At 36.4% G+C, this 22,127-nt stretch overlaps 2 protein-coding genes across 2 annotated transcripts; both read right to left on the bottom strand.

The window, feature by feature from the left end:
• Window positions 1-397: 397 nt before the first annotated feature.
• On the bottom strand, window positions 398-2,276 carry LOV1 (NAC domain containing protein 35). The gene is made up of 3 exons (XM_023696343.2): window positions 1,917-2,276; window positions 1,508-1,776; window positions 398-1,381 (listed from the first exon to the last, which is right to left on the bottom strand). Exons 1-3 carry the CDS (start codon window positions 2,176-2,178, stop codon window positions 686-688), a joined length of 1,227 nt encoding a protein of 408 aa, XP_023552111.2. The 5' UTR covers window positions 2,179-2,276; the 3' UTR covers window positions 398-685.
• Window positions 2,277-14,747: 12,471 nt separating this feature from the next.
• On the bottom strand, window positions 14,748-21,700 carry LOC111809943 (GTP-binding protein). Its single transcript, XM_023696423.2, has 9 exons — window positions 21,428-21,700; window positions 20,966-21,227; window positions 20,623-20,847; window positions 20,191-20,450; window positions 18,192-18,424; window positions 17,906-18,031; window positions 16,218-16,403; window positions 15,632-15,769; window positions 14,748-15,545 (listed from the first exon to the last, which is right to left on the bottom strand). The coding sequence occupies exons 1-9, from the start codon at window positions 21,645-21,647 to the stop codon at window positions 15,228-15,230; spliced, it is 1,968 nt and encodes a 655-aa protein (XP_023552191.2). The 5' UTR covers window positions 21,648-21,700; the 3' UTR covers window positions 14,748-15,227.
• Window positions 21,701-22,127: the final 427 nt, after the last annotated feature.

The raw sequence follows: 22,127 nt of genomic DNA on the forward strand, positions 1-22,127 counted from the left end.
TTACATGTAGAACGAACTCAACTGAAGTACGTTCATAACTCAACCTAAGCCGTACAAGTTAGGTTAGGTTGATTGAGTTTTTCGAATGCCGAAACTTTTATTTTCTTTTAAAATTCTTCGAGATGACATTTTTTTTAATGTATTTGCATGGAGCTATTAAATATGATCGTACGTTTCTCCCCGACTCACACACCTTAAAATCCTTTTTTCACCAAAAATAAAAATAAAAATAAAAATTAAAAAATCTTTAAATTCTTATCTTCTATACCAATTTTGTGCTTAAACTCTCGGTAACTGATTAAGATATATATTTTTAGGTATAAAGTTCGAAAGGTTCGAGTTTTTTAAACTCGAAGGAAACAGTCAAAACGAGGGAAAATAAAATATAACAAAGAGGGAAGAAGAAACATTATATTATTATTGATATCTGATAATATTTCAACGGGTTACAACCAACAAGATCCGTTCGGATCTACTAATTATTATAAAATCTAATCAAAATCCTCCTACCATATACTCATATTTATATGTAATCAACAAGAAATAGCTTAAAATTGTACGTAATTTTTCAAATTAGTCATATATGTTCTTGATCATCGTGCAGCTCGAGAGATTAACAAAAAAAACCAACTAAAGATATTGATATTGCCAACTTGAGTATAGTTCAGTTAAGATCGTTCATAACTTACTTGAACGGGTTCGTCGCATCTTGGATTGGATTCCACTCCCACAGCCTATCAGAGAATGCAACCGGTAACGTGTTGAGGGCAAGTTGTTGCGGCGGTGGCGGTGGCGTCGGTTGGTAATATTGCGGCGGCGGAAGAGAGTTTACGATGGCGGCGGGCGAAGTGGATAAGGGTGGTTGTTGTTGGTAGTTAATGAGATTTTGTAGGTCGTCAAGGGAATTATTGGAAGAGGGAGTGAAAAATGAAGGGTAAGACGAAGAGGGTTGTTGTTGTTTTTGGATAATGTTGGATTGGTGATCATTTTGTTCCAAGGAATTGGGAGGTGTTGAAGAACCAGCCGCCATGTCGATTAACGGAGTTGTCGGAAAAGGGTTTTGTTTGGAGAGGCCAAGAACGGTGGTTACTTCTTCACATGAGCTCGTGGCCGAGGCGTCGGCCGCCGCCGCCACCACCGTGGTAGTTTCGACACCGGTGCCAATTTGAAGTTGGCGATTGTGGAATTGTAGCTCGAAGTTCGTCGGCGATGAAGTTGGAATGACATAAACCGAGCCATTGGGAAGAAGATTCTTCGACGTCGCCGAGGTTTTCATTCTCGACGATGACGATGATGCTCTCGACGCGAGCGACCGAGGGAGTGACGGATGATGATCTTCAACTCCAGCTCGTTTGTAAACTCGACATAGCGAAATTTCAGCCTATAAATCAAAATAAACAAAAAAAAAAAAAAAAAAAAAGTGAATTTAAAGCAAATTTAAAGCAAATCACGAAGTTCATGAGAAAACATTTAATTTAAATTAAATTGAATTAAATTAAATTAAAACCTTTTGATAGCGCTCAGTTTCATGATGGGGCAATCTATACTCGTTCATAATCCAGCTAGTACGGATACCCTTAGGAGCCTTCCCGGAGTAGAAAACAAGGGTTTTCTTAAGGCCAATGGAGCGTAAATCCTCGGTGCGGATCATTCGGTCCGCCCCAGTGGCCTTCCAGTAACCGGAGGTCGTAACACGGTTGGGGCGGTCTCCGTTCCGATACTTTCGGTCACGAGGGACGTAGAAGAACCACTCCTTCTCTCCAATAGCAGCTAAAGCTGAAGAAGAAATAGGAACATGATATTATCCATTTTGAGCATAAGCTCTGATGACCCTTCTTAAATTAGTAAATGTGGGATTTTCTCCCGACACGGAATTAGAGGGAAATTGAGAATTGGGGTTAAAGAGAAGGAGGTACCGGGAAGCTCCCAAGGGTCGTAACGATAGAGATCGAGAAAAGTGATGAGTTCGACATTAAAGCGTTTGCCCTCGACCTTACGGCGGAGGTAGAATTCGACGAGCTCTTCTTCGGTGGGGTGGAAGCGGAAGCCAGGCATCACGATGTCGTGCTCGTGTTGATCGTGTTCGGTGCTGTTGCTGTTGTTGTTGTTTTTGGTGCTGCTTACTTCGTGGCTCATCGTTGATGAACTGCTGCTGCTTGCGGCAGCTGCAATTGCCATAAAATTTCTGATGAAAACAATCACTCTCTCTCTCTCTCTCTCTCTAGAAAGCTGTCTTTTTTTTCCTTCTTTTTCAATTTTCTCTCTCTGCTATGGATGTATGTGGGCGTAATTATATACATAAATAAATAAATAAATAAATAAATAAATAAATATATATATATATATATATATATATGTGTGTGTGAATGGGAGCAAGTGGGGTAAACACCAAGATAAGAATATGGAGAATTATACATATACATATCTATACATATTATACAAATACATATATATATATTTTGTGGGAAAGGGAAAAAGGGTATATTTGGAATTGAGTGATGTTTTTAACCAATTTAGGTAAAAAACACATAGTTTTAATTTGATGGATAAATGTTAAAATTAATTACCAAGAAGAATGTGTTTGAAATGACTTTTTACAGGTAAAATATTATATTTAAAATATTATATTATAATTTTAGAGAAAAAAATTAAAATCTATATATTTTTTTTTTCAACTTAAAATAAAAATTAGAATTTCTTTTTATGGCATATAAGTTTATTGCCCGCTAATAATCCCAAGAAAAATATGTGACCGTCGGATTAAGTGGAAAGAGAGATAAAAAAAAGGAAAGTCTAGAGATGGACGTAAACTCATAAACTATAGAGAGTAGGGATAATTGTCCAAGTCTCATATTGTGAAAGAGAAAAGGTCACTCCACTACAGCAAGCGGGTTTAGGATACTAAAAAAGTATAGTACAATGTTGTAAATGTTTTTGTCAAATAAGGGTAATATGTTTTTACCTCTCTTAAAAAATTTAATCATAATATATAATTAAGTTAGTTTAATTATGATTTATATAGTTAAAAATAGCTTATTTCTTACCGTATGAATGTACTAAGATCTAAAAAAAAGCTTAAAAGAATTAAAAGTTACTATTTGTACAACGATTATAGAAATTTCATGGTTAAACGTATTTTTCCTAAAACAATTCTATATTTGGCAACGTGAGAATAGTCTTCACTCTTAAAACCGAGAAGTAAATAATGTAACCATGTTGCAGTAATGTTGGGGAATGTTAGCGTCATCAAATGCCAAATCTGGATTCTGAGTTCTAGACATGGAACGTTAAATTTTTTATTTTTACTCGTTTTTTTTTTCTTTCTGTCCAAGCATAAATTTTCTCGACCATCATTAAAGGTCGTGTAGTGTAAATACGACCCTAATTAATTTTTAAAATTATGAATCTCTATTTTAAAAAAAGAATTTTAAGGATTACAATAATTTTGTGAGACAAGTGTTATGGAGGTGGGGGATGCATATTTGAATTTATATACATATAATAACAAATAAATAAATAAATAAATAAATAGAGAGTCAAGAGGAACCCGTGACTAAGCTCTCTTCTTCACATCCATAGCATTGTCATCATCAATCTTTGCTGTATTCAAATACCTTAATTACCCTTAATTAATTATTTAATTACTTTTTAATTAATTTAACACCTATGTACGCATCGACATTAAATAATTATTTATAAATTTAAAATTTTATTAATCCAAATAATAGAATTACGGTGGATTATTTGGATATTGTCCACTTTGACCTATTATAGCTTTACGATTTTAAAATGCTTATCCTAGGAGAGGTTTCCACGCCCTTATAAGGTCAAGTTAGATGTACTAGAAGAAATCCATTTATGTTTTATCATCAATTTAAACACTTTCGTCTACCTCGTCCCCATCGTTGACTTGCTCGCTCGATCCTTCCCGCTCCCTCGATTCTCACACGATCTCGATCTTTCTCTAAGCTCATTTTCTCCCTCTAAATTAGGAGAGTTTGTTGTGCATATGGAGATGGGTTTGGCTTGTTGTGTAAAAGCCAATTGGTGTCGCATTAGAAGACTTGAGAGAACCACACGGGTCTTTTGATTTTAAGCCAAAAAAACAAACGCCAATTTGGAACCAATTTTGTTTTCCTTTTTTTTTATTATTATTTTAATTTTTCTCTCGATCGTTCATAAGATTAGGGCTTAGCTGTCGTCTAAGATCTCACGCGTAAATGATCAATCAATCCATAAGATTTTTCCAGTTAAAACCGCGTAATTTCTCGATCAACAGGTCTAGAGTTTAATTTTTTCTTATAATATTCCATTTTAAACGTAGAAAATAATATTTTAATTACTAAAATCCTCTGTTAAAATTCATAAAATACTGAACCCTTATCTTATAAGACGATAGTTATAAATCACTACTTAACTTATAATAGCAAAAAATTACTGCTAGCAGATATTGTCCTCTAACTCTTTAAGTGAAAGGTTTCCACACCCTTATACAGAAAGTTCCTGTGATTATAAGGGTGTGGAAACCTTCTCCTAGGTGTTTTTAAGTCTTGAGGGGAAGCTCGAAAGGGAAAGCCCAAAGAGGACAATATCTGCTAACGGTGGATCTGAGCCTGTTACAAATGGTATCAAAGCCAGTCACTGGACAATGTGTCAGCCTTCTCGTTGTTCCTCGTAGGGGGTAGACACGAGGTAGTGTGCCAGTAAGAACGTTGGGCCCCAAAGGAGGGTGGATTTGGGGGCAGTCCCACATCGATTGGATAAAGGAACGAGTGTCAGCGAGGACGATGGGTCCCGAAGGGGGGTGGATTGTGATGTCCCACATTGGTTGGGGAGGAGAACAAATCACCATATTTATAAGGGTGTGGAAACCTTCCCCGGGGAAGTCCGAAAGGGAAAGCCCAAAAAGGACAATATCTGCTAGCGGTGGATCTGGGGCGTTACAGTTTCCTTCCACTCTCGAACCGATGTGGGATCTCACATTACTATTTAAGTAGCTTCCCGTTGTCACACACCGAAACATGTTACTCGTATTTTTTTTTAAAACCATTGTTTCATTAATTTGATTAAGCAATGCTAATCTTGAAATTAATGGTTGATCCACTTGTATTTCTACCAACTTGAATGTTGTTGTCTTGACGTTAGAATAAATACAAAAAGGGGAGAGGGTCACTTTTGGATTGGTTGAGAATGTATTAATTGCTTAATAAATCAATTAATTAATTAAATTTCTTTTTTATTTTTATTTATTTATTTTCTCGTGGTTTAGAACCGTTTGGCGGTTCATCCAACCCGTTTGTATCGATATTTATTCATTTTAGGGAAAAAGAAAAAACCATTTTAAATGGAAAAATAAATAGTAAATAATAATAAATAAATAAAGGACAAAATTTAACGTTGGACAAATCACCGACCAATATCAGAATAACATGTTTTCTTTCAATTTGCATGGCCATTTATTTATTTATTTATTACATTTTTGTTTGATATATGGAACAAAATATCTATCTATCCCGAAGTGTCTTGCTCATTCCGAGGGGACTAGCTAGATCAAGACTAGGAGAGATGATCCCTAGGACGAGAAGAAATTGAATCCATACACTTGATTCATTGATTCTATCCCTCCCCGATGCAGCTAGCCCGAGACTTTGACTCGGATTTCAGCCACTGTAGTTCAAATATAGCCTGACGACTGAGTGAAGGTTGGGAATGAGATGCTCAGGTACGATCTAAAACGATCCCACATTCTAGAAAGAACCGGACAATGGGAAATCTTCATTGAGTAATGGGAAGCGGGCTAGTCCCCGAAAAAGCTTTGCCAACTATAAGAAATAGTTCTCAGTAACGTGGCCAGTCAGCGGGCAGGAGGGAGGGAAGCTTACCTTGACTTGTTGTCCGGGTGGATTGCTATGTCGATAAAATATCGAGACTAAATTTATAATTAATTCTCATTAATAATTGTAATGATTTTTTTTATAAAATGTACGTGTGGATCAGGATTAGAACAGGAGCTGGACGTTTTTGTCGATGAAAAATGCTTAACGTCTTCGATTTTGATTTATGGATGAAAATTAAGAAAAGGATTTCCAACGCTCGTAGACATTAGATAAAACAGAATTCCACTTTTTGTATTAGTTTATAACATTACAAAATTTCTCTTTTTTCTTTTAGGACGGTGCATATCAAATCATTCTTTTATGAATGATTGGTTTTCTTTATCCTAAAAATTAATATCTTAATTTATACGACGGTTTTCATATTGACATGTCATTCTCGACCCGAATTTGAGCGGTTATATTAATTTTTATTTATTTATTTTTAAATTATAAATTTAGTTTTTAAATGGGAAGATATTAGTTTAAGTATCAAATTCAATCATTTTCATTACATTTATTAGAAATTTACTAAAAACAAAAAGAAAAAAAGAGCCTAATGAATTCATCACATAGAAATAGGTATATGTCCACTCTATTATTATTTATTATTTTGATATTATTTTTGTTTTTAAGCTCGAGTTAATTAGTTTGAACGCTCAAAGATCGAGATGAACTCTAATCTAATTATTTATTTAAACGTTAATAGTTCTGTTAGATCCCACATCGATTGGGGAGGAGAACAAAACGCGTTTATAAGGGTGTGTAAACCTCTCCCTAGCATACGCGTTTTAAGAACCTTGAGTGAAGCCTGAAAGGGAAAGCACAAGGAGGACAATATCTGCTAGTGGTGAGTTTGAGCTGTTATAAATGGTATTAAAGTCAGACACCGGGTGATATGCCACATTGATTGAAGAAAGGAACGAGTGCCAACAAGGACGCTGGACCCTGAACGGGGGTGGATTTGGTGGGGGTCCCCCACATCAATTGGAGAAATGATCATTTCTTTAGCAACTAAACGGTGGGTCGTTGTTTATAAGGCCTATAAAAGTCAAACAACTTGTTTTGATTTTCAATGTTATTAGTTCGAGATATTTTCGTGTTTAGAGGTCACAACATTTGATAACAGCTACATCGTGATTGTGAGAGAAGAAATTGCAGTTTTTTAAGAAGAAAAAGAGTGACCTGAAATAGATTTAAAGTATGACAATTGAAAACGATTTCGTTCCACTTGTAATTTCTAAGTTTGATAGTCATTGTGATCATTGGTCTATGCTTATGAAAAATTTTCTTCGTTAGAAAAAATATTGGGTTTTTTAAATTGAAAAAAAAAATAATTGTAGGCCAGAAGCTGAAACCCAAGTATTAAAAGGATTCATTCAAGATAAGAGAAGCATCTGTGAGTGTACAGTGGCCCGTTAAACACGTATATATTTTTATTAACGACAACTCTTTTAACAAACAAAAATCACGCATGAAGTAAGTTCAACTATATCTACCTCTCGTGTCTGGCCAATACAATTTAGCTCTCCACACACGTGTGTTACACGGAAGATTTTCTATCTTAATTGTATACATGTAATAGAATAAAGTATGTGGATATATTTTCTTGCTAAAAAACTAAAGTATTTACTGCAACGATCCGAAATTTTCTATTTAATTTAAGGTCGCCACTGTATACATATCATGAACATTGAACGCAAAAATACTTCATTTAAACTTTTTTAGGTTAAGGCAAGACATTCTTGTACGGCTGACGACGACATCACAACTCGATACCATAACACATGTATAGAGTAGTCGTATTTATTTTCATAGACTTAGGCTAGAATATGATGATTTAATTTAAACATTTAATTAGAGGTGTTTTCAAAACACGTAAGTCAATGACTTTGTTTTAAGATGAAAGTGACGTTTTATGAAAGTTTAAATGAAGTATTTCCTTATTCAATGTTCATGATATGTATACAGTGACGATCTTAAATTAAGTAGAAAATTTCGGGTCGTTACATTAGTCTTCAATAATTATAAAAATATTGTTTAGAAAGAGACCGAAGATTTTGTTCATTGTTGTACCCAAATATGATGGAAGAGTTCACCTCTCACGAGTTCAATATATTTTACATGATATAATTAGAGAATCCAGTCGGACATGAACGCAGCAAACACATTAATAAGATTGTATTTTTTACATGATTTAATTAGAGATTAAATTATTTAAGTGAACCATTGTGACACACAAAAACAAGTTGCAAATATTACGATAAAACCACTTAAGCTAGCTGCCTGAGCCAACGAGTATGTGTGTAGTACCACTACTAAAGAGTACATTAAATCTTTCAATACCGACTTAACAAAAAAAATTATCTAATTTTGAACGGAAAAAATGACCCCACGAATATATATTTTCAATATCGTCTTTTTCCATTTGATTTTACAAATATAGTTGGTTAATAAATAACGTACACCAGACTGAAACTGACATAGAAGGTGTACACAATAATTGATCGAACCGAAACCATTGGCATACACAAACAATTCAAGTGACGTATGTCTTACCAATGACGATTTACGTGTAACTTGAAATGCAATAAACACTCCTCTTAACATATAAATTTACTAATCTCACACCGACTACACAAATTTTCATTCATCTCATTTTTTCTCTCTAGAAAATCCAAATAAGTGCATACTACGCAAAATACGAGCATTCATGAATCAAATACTAGATTTCATAAGATCGGGTTCATATACCTAGATAAGATAATCGAAACACATGCTACTCTAAATTCTAACAAAAAAAAAAAAAAAAAAAAATTATTGAGAGAGAGAGAGAGATTGGAAGAAAATGACGGTTAATTGCCCTATTCAACAAGCAACTCCAGCAACACGACATCTCAACTCAATACCGGTTTGAAACATTGAAGCAACCAAATGGTGTCGTCATGTCTTGTCATATATATATATATATATATATATATATATATATATATATATATATATATATATATATATATTAGCTCATTTTTCTCAAAAAAAAAAACCTATTTTAGTTCATCCCATCAAATAAATTAATTAATTAAACAGTCATATTTGGAAAAAAAATCCTAATATTTTCTTATTTATTTTGAAACATACATAAATGATTGGAAGTCCATGATTGGTCAATGGAAATATAAATAAATAAATAAATAAATAAAATGGGATATTGGAAACAATAAATAAAAAGTAGAAGGATATTGATTATTTGGTCAAATAAGAATTGAATTGGAATTGAATTGGAGTTGCATTTGTTAGATAAAACGGTGGCGTTTGGTGAAGCTATAAAGGATGGAGAAGGACTTGGATAATAAATTATTAATTTATTAACCCATATGGATGCTGCTGACTCGGTCTTCTCCTTCTCTCATTCAAAATTAAATAAATAAATAATTAATTAATTAAATTATTGTGGTTTATTTATTTATTTATTTATTTATTTATTTATTTATTTATTTATTTATTTATTTATGAAACATCACAATCCAACCGCTCCTTACATGTTTCCGCCGTGGCCCATTCCCATCCACCACTTCCATTCCGACGAACCGCCACTTTCCGGCCGTCGTTTATCATTCTTCTTTGTCTGCCGACTCTTTAATTCTCTTCGGTGTTCTGTTGTTTTCTAGTGAGAGATATTTGGTTGTGGAGTGAAGTGAAAGGAGAGTGTTAAGTAGACAAGGACAACACGGGTCGACTCGGCTCGACCGTGGTCGCGGTGGCTAAGAACGGAGTGAACGACAAGTATTTTATAAGGTATCACTAGCTAATTTTAACATTTTCGTGTAATGGGATAATGTTAAAACATATCATCGTCAACCGTACATGAGTGTCTTGCTTTTACCTGAAATATAAAAGTAACATAGTGTGAATATTTTTAAAATCGTCACATGGCCTACTCTTGGGGTTAGTAATTGAATCACACGCATATAATCATGGGATCTATCCTTTAAAATCGTCACATGGCCTTGAGCTCTTTCTAGTTTCGGGCGGGCTCATATACATACCCTTAGACCTGACTTGGTTGGATACAACGCGCTAACGCGTCGCCGGACACCACAAAAAAGGAAAGGTTCGCATGATATCATGGTAAACATAAATATCGAAGGTACACGTCTTACTAACATAACATAACAAGGGAGTATCCCGATGCAAATGACATACATACATGCATGAGTTCCCTATGATTTACATTCATAGCATAGGATTAACATCATTTTCTTTCTTCTCGACATAGTACATGCATGCATCATGCATACATGGTTGTCGTCACATAATCCATCACATATCTTTACATGACATGCATAGTAGTTCATTTCATTCACAATATGGCGTAATGAATATCACATGCATACATAACATACTATCGTATGTCATTACATAGAACATATACACATAGCATAAATAATACAATACATGCAAGGGTCAAGGGACATACACACTATCATACATCATTCAATTATCTTTAATAAAAATTCAATTTTATCTTTTGAAATTTAAGTCAACCTATGTAAGCCCGTGACATTAATTTTAAGTTCAAATTTCTGCAAAACTATTTCTCTAAACTTTACAAGAGTTTCTGTGTTAAATTTCATTTAAATTTCATGCGTACGTACAGTCTCTTAATATTTATATATGTTTGTTATACGTGACTAGTAATTTAATACTTTCCAAATTTGCCCTTTTCCGGTATGTTTTGTTTCTTTTTTTTTTTTTTTTTTTTTTTTTAAATCATAAACTCGAAAACATAATTTGAAAATTGGAGCATAAAATTGTAATGATTTATGTGTCTAAAAAGTAGGAAGGTAGAAGGTTTGTCCTGTTAGTAGTAGCTCAGGTCCGCCCCACCTCGGGCGGAGGAGGGTCCACCGGCGGCGGTGGAATTAATTAAACAGTACAGCAGAGAGCTTAAAAGTTAAGGAGGTGAAGGGGAAGGGATTTTGACTGTCGGAGTCTGAGCAGGACCACGACCACGACTCTGACATTGGGTTGACCTTCTGACTTTGACATTAAATGTTGGGTTGTTCTTAGAAACACACACACACACACACACACACACACTTGAGTTCAACCACCACTAACCAATCCAAAATCCTTCATATATGGTGTGCTTTAATGGCAGGCTTCCCGTGATGGATTCTCTGCCACTCATTGACTTTCATAAAATCCCACACATTCATTCATTATAATCCAACAAGTTTTTAAGTTTCTTCATGTGATTCACTTTTTTCTGTTTTTGTTTCTTTCTTTCTTTTGATTTTCCATGTAATTTTGTCTTTTTTGTTTTCGTTATGGTTTGATGCGATTAAGGATCTTGTCGAACATGTTTCTCTGTTTTTTACTTTTTATGATTTCGGGTCGTTTCGATGTTTTTGGGAAGTTACCGGTGATCTTGACTATGTTTATGTAATTGTTTAGAGAATTATCGAAATTTTTTTATTTATCTCGAAATTAAGAAGTCGAGTTTGTTGCTTGTATGTGGATTTGTTTATTTGCTATAAAATTCGAGTTGCATAAACTCGACGAGCATACGAAAGCAACGTACAATATCTCTTAGAGCATCTTTGTGAGAACTTACATTAGTTGGAGAAGAGAACGAAACATTTTTTATAACGGTGTGGAAATCTCTCCCTAGTATACATGTTTTAAAAAGCTTGAGGGGAAGCCCGAAAGGTAAAACCCAAAGACGACAATATCTGATAATAGTGGGCTTGCACTGTTACAAATGGTATAGAGTCAGACACCAAGTGATGTGCCAGTGAGGACGTTGGGCGCCGAAGAGGGTGGATTGCGGGTCCCACATCGATTGGAAGGGGAACGAGTGTCAGTGAGAAAGCTGGGTCCTGAAGGGAGTGGATTGTAAAAGGAAACGAAACATTTTTTTATAAGGGTGTGGAAACCTCTCCGTAGTAGATGCATTTTAAAAAACTTTAGGGGAATCCCGAGAGGGAAAGCCGAGAGAAGGCAATATTATAAGGGTGTGACATCTAGACACGTTTCTAAAACCTTGAGGGGAATCCCAAAAGAAAAGCTCAAATAGAACATATTACAAGGGTGTGGAAACCTCTTCTGAACAAACGCGTTTCAAAAACTTTGAAGGGAAGCTCGTAAAAGAAAGCCCAAAAAAGACAATATCGGTTAGCGGTGGGCTTTAAATGACCAATATTCCCCATTAACTCGAGACTTTCGAGTGCGGCGGTGGTAGCTCTATTCCATTTAATGGATGGGCCAAAGCCAAACTAAAAAAAGCTATTCTACAAACGGTAATGCTGACAAACCAGATAGCTGCCTTCTCTTCTTTCATTTCCTTGTCGCATGACATCTTCTATACTTCAAATATGCCAAACCATGTCATGCACAAATATTATGCTTTCACGGTTGGAACGTAGAGACCCTACATCTGGAATCGAGACGGGCTCGGGAGCCGAGACATCGTCCCCATATCAACAAACTTAAGGTTACGTCTTGTCAAAAGTCTAGAGAATTTGAACACAAAAACGAAACAATGTGATCTTGTCTCCTGTTAATCACCTTGAAACATAATGTGACATTGTGAGATTTAACGTCAGTTGGGAAGGAGAACAGAAACTTTTTCCTCAGTAGACAGGGAAAGCCCAAAGTGAATAATATCGGTTAGCGGTAAGCTTGGACTGTTACACATGCCTAAAAACATCAGAATAGGCTAAAATTAATGAAGAAAGAATTAAGTTAGAGAAAGAGAGTATTGGTACAAAAAAAACTTCCCATCTATTCTCCTTTTAGATCATTGAGAGCGTTGACGACTTCTGAATTGAGATTATGCTTTAACAATTTCCCCTCGAAACATGTTGATTTGAAAAAACAAGATCAGGAGATTAATGGTAGGTAGTCACGATACTTTTCTTATTATAAGATATGTCATGTTAAAGAATGCAGAAATACGTTCAGGTGCAAGGTTACATGCACGACGAGAGAGTTGGGCTTTCGTCCCGTTACGTAAGGATAAAGATCACCAACTCGAGAGAAAAGCATCAAATTTAAAGGGAAAAATCATCCCACACTGGATATAGAAACCTAAATTTGCATCATATTGGTTAAAATATAGTTTTAGCCGTTGAAGTTTTAACCCCGTTTCTAATTTCAAATGTCTAAGAAGGTCTTATAGGAGGGAATTAGTGTGCCAACATGTTCTCGTAGGGTTGGGTCTTGATATGGCGTGCAAAAATGACTCGACATGGACACAAAAGAGTTCATGCAACAGTAGTGTCCGAATGGACGGTTATCAAAGATATCCTTATATGAAGTTAATTCACATGTCGAGACTTGATAAGTGTGTTCGAATGAGTAGCGAAGGCAAATGACGTTGATGTTTGTGGTGGCATCATGAACATTATTTGGACTCGATAGTTCTCATTTGGTGCAGAGTTGTAAGCCTCGGTAAAGTGTTATAAGCTTGTTTTGACACAACGAAGGGTTCGAAATCATCCCAATAAAGTCTTTAATCAATGTACAAACATGGAGTCATGTCATTGAGAACCAAGATGATGAAACGAGATGCTGCAACGTTGCGTTTGATGGACCTTGACCTAGAGTAGAGGCAATATTGAGTCTTAGGACGTAGAGGTAAGATTGAGTCTTAGGACCTTTGAGACTCAACATCCTCAGCTCTGATACCATTTGTAACAGCCCAAACCCACCGCTAGCAGATATTGTCCGTTTTGACCCGTTACATATCATCGTCAGCCTCACGGATTTAAAACACGTCTGCTAGGGAGAGGTTTTCACACGCTTATAAAAAATGTTTCGTTCCCTTCTCCACCCGATGTGGGATCTCACAATCCACCCCCATTGAGGCCCAGCATTCTCGTTGGCATACCGCTCGATGCCTAGCTCTGTACCATTTGTAACAGCCTAAACCTACCACTAGCAAATATTGTCTACTTTTACCCGTTTCATATCATCGTCAACCTCACGATTTTAAAACGTGTCTGCTACGATGGTCGGATAGTGGAGCAACAACTAAAACTTCTAAATTAGAAATTGACATTTATAAAACAGCCTGGTGCGAAATAAAAACAAAAATAAGAATTAACAAATAACCAAAAATAACAACTAAGTAACAGATGAGAAACCCTCAACATATCAGGCCACAAACTCTTCTATGTTATTGAATCATTTCCGTGAGAAGATTAAAAAGAAAAATACTATGGGGTCCTAATTTGGGCGTTACAAATGATATCAGAGCTAGACATCAAATAACATGCTAGCGAGGAGGTTGAGCCCCGATGAGAGGTGGACATGAGACAATGTGTCAACAAGGACACTGGACCCTGAAGGGGGTGGATTTGGTGGGGTCCCACGTCGATTGGAGAAAGGAACAAGTGCCAGCGAGGACGCTGGGGCTCAAAGGGAGTGGATTGTGAGAACGAAACACCCTTTATAAGGGTGTGGAAACCTCTCCCTAGCAAACGCGTTTTAAAAACTTGAGGGGAAGTCCGAAAGGAAAATCCCAAAGAGAACAATATCTGCTAGTGGTGGGTCTGGGCCGTTACAAATGATATCAGAGCCAGACACCAAATGACATGTCAGCGAGGAGGTTGAGACCCGAAGGATATGACCCGAAGGGAGGTGCTTCAAATATGACTTTAGACTTTGAGTTTATTTTTACTTTTACCCTTGAACTTTAAAGAAATTAAGTAAATGATGATAATTGATACAGCAATGCATAAAATTCTAAAAATATATATGATATTACTTACAACTATATAAAAGATTAAAACATTAAAACCGTTACAATTTATTTGATCTCTAAAATGGATTACTTAATTAATTTTTATGCATTAGTTATTACATCAATTTACGTAAATGATATCGTGAACGATGTCATATATAGCATTTAACTTCGACCATCTTAATTTACAAAAATATCAAAAGAAATGCCTAAAAATGAAAACATTACTCCAAGCTTACAACCTCCATGGTTTTCTTCCCACAATCTTACTCTGAGAAGCCTGTAAATGGCAGCAGATCCAGACAAGCTGAAAGAAGATAGAACAACTAAAACTATCCTATGAAAATAATTTACCTATGCATACCATTTAATGAACTCCAAAGTCTATATAGATGAAGATCAAAACCCATCCCTCTTCCAATTCCCTCCAGATTGCCCCTCATTCTTTCAGCCTAAACAACTCCTGGAGTGTGAATCTGTTTCATGATTCACTACCATGCTGAAGATATTTCTGCTCGGGCCGTCAGTTCTTTTACATCGAGACTTCGCTTATCTGATCGGATTCCTTCGATCATTCTGCCAAAATATATGTTGCTGCTCGAGGCTTAAGCTGTCTGCTCTTTAACAATGGGACTTCTCTTATCGGATTTGATTCGTTCGGGAGTTCGGCTAACATGCTTGTTGCTCTTGCCACCCCCATCATCAGTTTTCTTTAGGACAGCACGCTGCATAATTCTTATGGGAATTCCACCCAAATCGAAATCTTCCTTCAACGATTTAGTTAAGAACCTAATGTCGGTATCTGATAGCCGTGTCTTCCCGCTGACAAAGGCGACAAATGTAGGCGGTCTGGCTTTCACCTGCGTGAAGTACTTGACCTTTGGTTGAGCAGATTGATCTTTCCAAGAATGTCTGCTCATGACCTGTGCAAGCTCAAGCTTTTTACATATTGTGCTATAGGGGTATTATGCTGAGTTGAGGAAAAACAAAAAGGGCGTTTTCTACTGACCTTCCGTAACCACCGGTTAAGACGTGCTGTGGACAACCTCAAACACCATTTTTCATATGTCTCAACAACTTGACGCATGACTGCTAGTCGACCCCTTCCTTCTAGGGCTGAAATGAATATAACTGGTATTCCTGTTACCTGGATGCAGACAAAACGCCACGTTAATGCTAACACGTACATGATCGATTTGAATTTAGATGGAAAGAACCACCACAGATATGCACTTGCTTACTAATAAATAGAGCAATGCAGGGTGTTCTAAAGAGGAATAACCGCAACACCTATGCCCATCCAATATCTACACAATTTTTTTAAGTTCTGAAGCTGTAAAATAACTATATCCAACATTAAGGCCTTGTTTACGAAGTGGGAATGGGAGAAGAGTAATAGGAATGAAAATTTTCATTTCCAATTTTGTTTACCGAATGAAAGAAATCGAATCGGAGTGTGGAGTTCACCCCAAACTTGAGGAAATATTCTCCCCAAAATGGAAGAATCTCATTTCATCAAAAAGGAATCTATTCAATCACATTTTCATTACCAAAAAATACAGCTAAAATCACAAAAAAATGCTAAATTACCATACCTGAGGAATTACTGTTTGGATTTCTTCGGGGACGGCCTCCAGGATCTTCTCATATGAAGCAGAATTTTTTCTGCCCCTCATAAGATCCATTTTGTTGACGATTATTACTAAACCACGACCTTCCTCCACTGCTCGCCTTGCAATAACCACTTCAGCATGTTTCATACTTCTTCGTTCTCTTGCAATCTGAACATCACATAGATCAATATGTCACTGAAAAGTTGGATGGAGAGCTTGATAAAATTTAGAGAAAGTTGGGCCATTGGAAAAGCCTTGCTCTTTCAAGAGCAAGTAGCATTACTTTGGCTAAATTAGTCCTTACGAGCATACATTTATGCTACTTTTCAATCTTTTCCTGCACCACCCAGGTCTTACCTCGCAGGAGAAGTTGGTTAGAGATTTCTTTAGGAAAGTTTTTTGGAAAGGTAATAAGGAGGATGGTGCTGTCAATCTAGTCAGTTGGGAACTACCTCTCTACCGACTGATATGGTAGGTTGGGTACTGGTAATCTTGCCACTAAAAATCTAGCTCTCTTAGCTAAATGAAGATGAAGATTTCTTATGGAAAAGGAAGCTTTGTGGAGACGGGTGATTTCTTTTAAATACAAATGGAATGAGAATCAATGGTGGCCTTTCTATGAAAGGCTCTTGGTTGCTTAAAGGTCCTTGGTCCCAAAAAGAAAGCTATTCTTCTATCCAAAGAGTGGTATAAAATTAGAACGGGTCGTGGGGATAAAACCCATTTGTGGAGAAACGCCTAATTGATTGCCACTTTGGGTGGAGTTTCCTAGACTGTTCAGAACTATGAAAGCCAAGGACTCGATGGTTAGCCAATGCTGGTTTGATTCACTTTGTGTGTGGGATTTAAATTTCAGAAAAAATCTTACTGATCGGCGTTTGATGCATGGGCAGCTCTCTTGAACAAGCTTCATGATTTTAAATCGAATAACACGGACCTTATATGGAAACCGTCGTGTCCTAAGAAGGCCAAGGTTTTCAGATACTCTTCTTCAGCTTATTGAGGGCGCCCCCAATTTAAGGTTCGGGCGAAAATCCTATGGTCCAATGGTGTCTTTGCCCTCCTTTGGAGACTATGGTTTGAAAAAATTCTAGAATTGTTTGTGGTCAAGAACTAACGGGCATTGATCTGGTCACTCTTTTTGCTTCTACTTTGGTCCTCTACTTCAACATTTTTTTTTTTTTTTTTTCTTTGTAATTATAGTCCAACTCATATTTACACCAGTTAGGCTTCTCTTTTTGTAACCCATTTGTGTGTGGGGATATCTCATCTCCCCTCCTTTTGTAATTTCTCTCTTGTTAATGAAAGTTATGTCTCTTATAAAAAAAAAGTCATAGAAAAGGTTAAAAAAATGTCCTATCTTAAATCAAATGTTATACGAGTTTCCCATTAGTGTAGTCCACAATGAGTAATTTATCTTATTTTGCCAGAAAATGGAACGCAAAAAGAATAGACACGTTGCGGTAGGTTTTGCTTTGTTTAAAGAAGCTTGAAAATCCTAACGTACTTTCAGTTTCTACCAACAATCTTCTAACTTTTCCACGGAAGGAAATTGGCACTAGGTTTAAACAAGTGGAGGGTCTAGGCCTGCTACCCATTACACTAAAAGGTTCGTGGATGGTCATGAAAAGTAATAAGAAAAAAAGAAAGAAATTGATTGTATCGCACACCTCTTCTGCATCAAGAACCAAAGCAACCACATGAGCTCTCATCAGATTCTTAGTAGATTGCATGACACTCAAGGATGATGGTCCTTTCTCCTCCTTAGTCCTATGCAACCAACCAGCTGTATCAACCTAATTATCATTACCAACCATTAAAATTAGTACTTCATAACTCATAGTAGTGCATTAAATAAAGTGTTATAACATAAAGAACTCCTTAGGAACACAGGTTTTATTCAGAATGCAAGGCATCACAAAAGGAGAAACAAGAAATAGTCAAACATGTGCTTACCAAGTATATAGTTCTACCCTCAAACTCAAATTGAGCTCTAACAGAATCCCTTGTTAAACCAGCTTCAGGACCAACAAGAACACGGTCCGATTGTAACAATGTATTCAGTAAGGTTGACTTGCCAACATTAGGTCGTCCAACAATTGCTAACTGTAATTGCACCTTACTGTCCTGGGTGTCCTCATCCTCATTGGAGCCTGTGACCTGATGGAAGCGATCAAGACCACCATTATCTAGGAATTGTGAGAAAGCAAAGCTAGGTTAGAAGTGGGGAATAAAGAGAGAACACCGTATCATCTACAAATTAGATAAAAAAAAAAAATGGACGACGGTGGAAATTCACAAATGCGCAACATCCAACTCCGTTATCTAGACAAAGGATAGCACGATAGTAGAATATCACAATTGGACCTACACATTGTGATAACGATACCAGTATCTATAAAAAATTTAAAAAATATTGTGTGAGGTGGGGAGCAGACAAAAGCAAAAATGAGAAATTGTTGCACATTAAAAAAAAAAATTAAACTAGGATGAAAAAATAATGCAAACAACAAAATGACCAAGAGTGGGCGCCAGTGACCAGAAGTAGCGTCTCGCGTCTCAACACATGTGATGCCGCTAATTGCTCTAAATTTATTCGCAGCATTAAAAAGAAACAACAATACGAAATTAGGGAGTTTTCAAGTGCCGCCAGAAGCTCTCTCCTGCTGATCATCCCATATCAACACGGACTTCCCTCCGACTCTCACTAACATTCTATTTACTAACTTTCAGGTTGTTTTGCTTTCAACTAGTTCTTGTATCTCTGCCACAAGTCATCCCTTTAGCTTGTATCATGAAAGAATAATTGGTGATCATTGACTGTATGCCTTTTTAGCAGAGGCCCGTTAAATCACTCGTCTTTTCAAAATTCCAAGATTGGAGAGAGATAACTCAAAAAGGATTATATGATGAACCTTTTGTAGAATTGAATTGAGAAGGGTGGAGGATCTTATTCATTAACTGGTACTGTGTATCAAAGACCTCTAAGGATGTAAGTCTAGAGATCTATAACTTGGATCTGAAAATTGTAATCAGTTTATCTAATGGTCATCGTGGGCTTTGTGGTGCCAGGTTATGGTGTGTATGAGATTCACATTAACGGATGGGATTCCTAGTTATACCAAAAATTCATGAGGTAACCAAACACTAAAGACGAAGGGGGTAGGCAGTCGAAAACCGAAAATTGCCTATGACAACTAACAGAAGATTTAAGCTCCAACGGCTAATGACTACGAACTCAAGAATTAACGCAAGCACAGTTAACAAGTTAGCAAGCTAAAACAACAACGTAGATAATCTCAAGAAATTAAGAAAAAAAATTATTACAAACCATACTTTTTTTCAAAATGCATAGATCATTTGCACAAGCAGAAAAAGAAGCTCAAAAGTTTTATCCCATAATTAGTGAAACTAAAATGAATGGGGAAAAAAAGGCCACAAAATAATGCGTTTAAATAAATAAAAATCACAGTGAACTACGCCACAGTAAAATATTCCTGTGAGCGAGAGCAATCAAGTTTCTTGCTAATTTTGAAACAACTAAAAGGATGGCCGAACTTGCAATAATGAATAATGGCCTCCTCTCTCTTTAACAGCTTCCACAAAATCAAGTATATTGAAAAAAGGGCAAGTTCTGGAAGGGCACTCAGAGTGTTGGATAGAAACACACTGATATTTTCTTCTTGTTTTTTGCAATCATAAGTCTCTATAGGCCAGCTAACACAAACTTGATCTAATTCCATTCGTTTAAACAACTACCAAACTCTACAATATTGGTGTCAAGAAACTTGGGACAGCTCAATTTCAAAACAGATGATTATTATAGTTTGAACCCAAAATCTCGAAAGGCATCTAGATAAGATATAAAATTAGCCTCTTCGATCAACCTTTGGTGGTTATTGGTAATGTGCCAAGATATTTCAAATGATAATTGATTGATAGGTACATTTCTTACCATTTATAACTTTGAGCATATACTTCTCAAGCACAGGTTTGATGGCTAAATACAGGTCATGCATGCCAAGTCCAGTTTCAGCTGATATGGGAACAGGGTCTCCAAAGCCTAGCCTTTCAGCTTCAAAGCCAGCAGCCAAAAGTGTGCCACTGCAGTCGATAAGCGATTCAGATTTATTCATGGCTACTAAAATGTTAATATCAGGTACATGTCTGCGCAGCCACTTCCCAACCTCCAAATCAAAGGGATGAAGACCAGCTCTGCTCATAAAAATAGCATCATGAGTACTTTAAACTTCAGAGCCACAGTACAGCAAAAGAAAATTGTGAATATGTATACTGAGTAAGACAGCAAGCATTTCTCTGTCTTACAATGGAAAGCAATATCCTACATTCATCTCAACCAAGTTCATGAAAAACATTCACCAATCACCTTGCATCAATGAGGAAAATTGCTAACTGACACTTGAGAAGCACCTTTTCAGTCATTCTTGCTGTTCTTTCAAGAATAGAGCCAGAAGATACTGCTGTCTCCAAGCCAGACGAGTCCAATACTACAAAGCGCAAATCTCCAAGTTTGGCAACCCCTTCACGAATATCCCGAGTAACGTGATCATCAGGTGTGTTGTAAACTAGTGCCTCCCTCCTCCTAATAAACCTATAGATTAACAACATTCACAATACCAGTAAGATAATGCAACAAATGAATCACTGATTTCACATTGCAAAACACTGGGAAGTCCAATAACAGAGTCACAAAGGCATGCAGAGATTACCGATTAAATAATGCAGACTTGCCAACATTGGGGCGCCCAACCAGCACAACAGTTGGAAGCCTATTAATGGGAATTTTGGTGAAATCAACTGAATTTTTGTGGACGGTTTGAACTATATTAGCAACAACATCACCATCACTTGCCTTATCATTTAAACATTTCTCCGAGTGCCCATTTTCTGATACTCCACAAAATCCCCTGGCGATATGACCAGCAGCCAAAGGAAGCAATAATCTTGTACTTGAGTTGCCACTATTCCAACCTAGATAGAATCATAGAACCCAAAAACAATGACCAACGACTTAATCTGTACATACAAAAGCTGAAAACAAATATGAATTGTCGTGGATAACCATGTACAATCCTCCAAAGTTCTCGTATGTGTGAAGTTCTTCAATCCATCATCGTAAGAACTAAACCTAGACAAGAAATCAACAGTAAGTGGTAGAAGGAAGGAGGTACCTGATTTGACGAAAGAATGGTTGCATTTCTCACTGAGGGGCTTCGGAAGTGTAGAAAAATTTGAAGGCGTGTGCCCCCCGTTGCATAAAACCGAGCCACTGAGAAAATTAGGCAACAGACAACTAAAGCTTGTTGTTCTACTTCTTCCTACGATACCGGAAACGCCATTACCGATGACCCGCCGGCGTTGAGAGAGCAACGGAAACCATAAGCGAGACATAGATACGTCGCGGCGGCAATCACAGTCGCAGCAACCTGTGAAAATATTCTTAGAACAAGAACAACAAAGAAGTATAAGGGTAAAATGGACATTTGTAGTTGAATACGTAATAGGGATAATTACACTCTTAATTTATGGGTTAGGTTGGTTTAATTATAAAGGAAATCATTTTCTATTTAAAAATATTTTTTAAAAATAAAATTTTTATTTTTTTTACATGTGAAATAGAAGAGGAGAGCAAAAAAAATTAAAATTAAAATTATTAACGATCGATCCCATTTACGAGAGCAAGGAGAAGACGAGGAAGAATAATTTAGATTTTAGGGTTTAAGCGAAAAAAAAAATTAAAAATCCCCAGATCACGATTATCGCTGATTTTCGAGAAAAATTTCATTTGATTTAAGTTTTTCGATTTATTGTTCTTATTTTTGTACCGAGCGAGTTTGAAGAAGGTGATCCCAATGTCGTGATGGGCATTAT

Source organism: Cucurbita pepo, chromosome 14, assembly GCF_057944985.1.
Source record: "Cucurbita pepo subsp. pepo isolate OVF chromosome 14, ASM5794498v1, whole genome shotgun sequence".
Lineage (NCBI taxonomy): Eukaryota > Viridiplantae > Streptophyta > Magnoliopsida > Cucurbitales > Cucurbitaceae > Cucurbita > Cucurbita pepo.

Excerpts from the sequence above, each read along its gene's own strand:
- LOV1 (XM_023696343.2), bottom strand. The coding sequence starts at position 2,178 with ATGGCAATTGCAGCTGCCGCAAGCAGCAGCAGTTCATCAACGATGAGC. Across the intron at positions 1,777-1,916 it reads CGACCCTTGGGAGCTTCCCG|CTTTAGCTGCTATTGGAGAG; the intron begins GTACCTCCTTCT and ends TTTCTTCTTCAG. Across the intron at positions 1,382-1,507 it reads AAACTGAGCGCTATCAAAAG|GCTGAAATTTCGCTATGTCG; the intron begins GTTTTAATTTAA and ends TTTGATTTATAG.
- LOC111809943 (XM_023696423.2), bottom strand. The coding sequence starts at position 21,647 with ATGTCTCGCTTATGGTTTCCGTTGCTCTCTCAACGCCGGCGGGTCATC. Across the intron at positions 21,228-21,427 it reads CCATTCTTTCGTCAAATCAG|GTTGGAATAGTGGCAACTCA; the intron begins GTACCTCCTTCC and ends GATTCTATCTAG. Across the intron at positions 20,451-20,622 it reads ATTTTCCTCATTGATGCAAG|AGCTGGTCTTCATCCCTTTG; the intron begins GTGATTGGTGAA and ends TTTTATGAGCAG.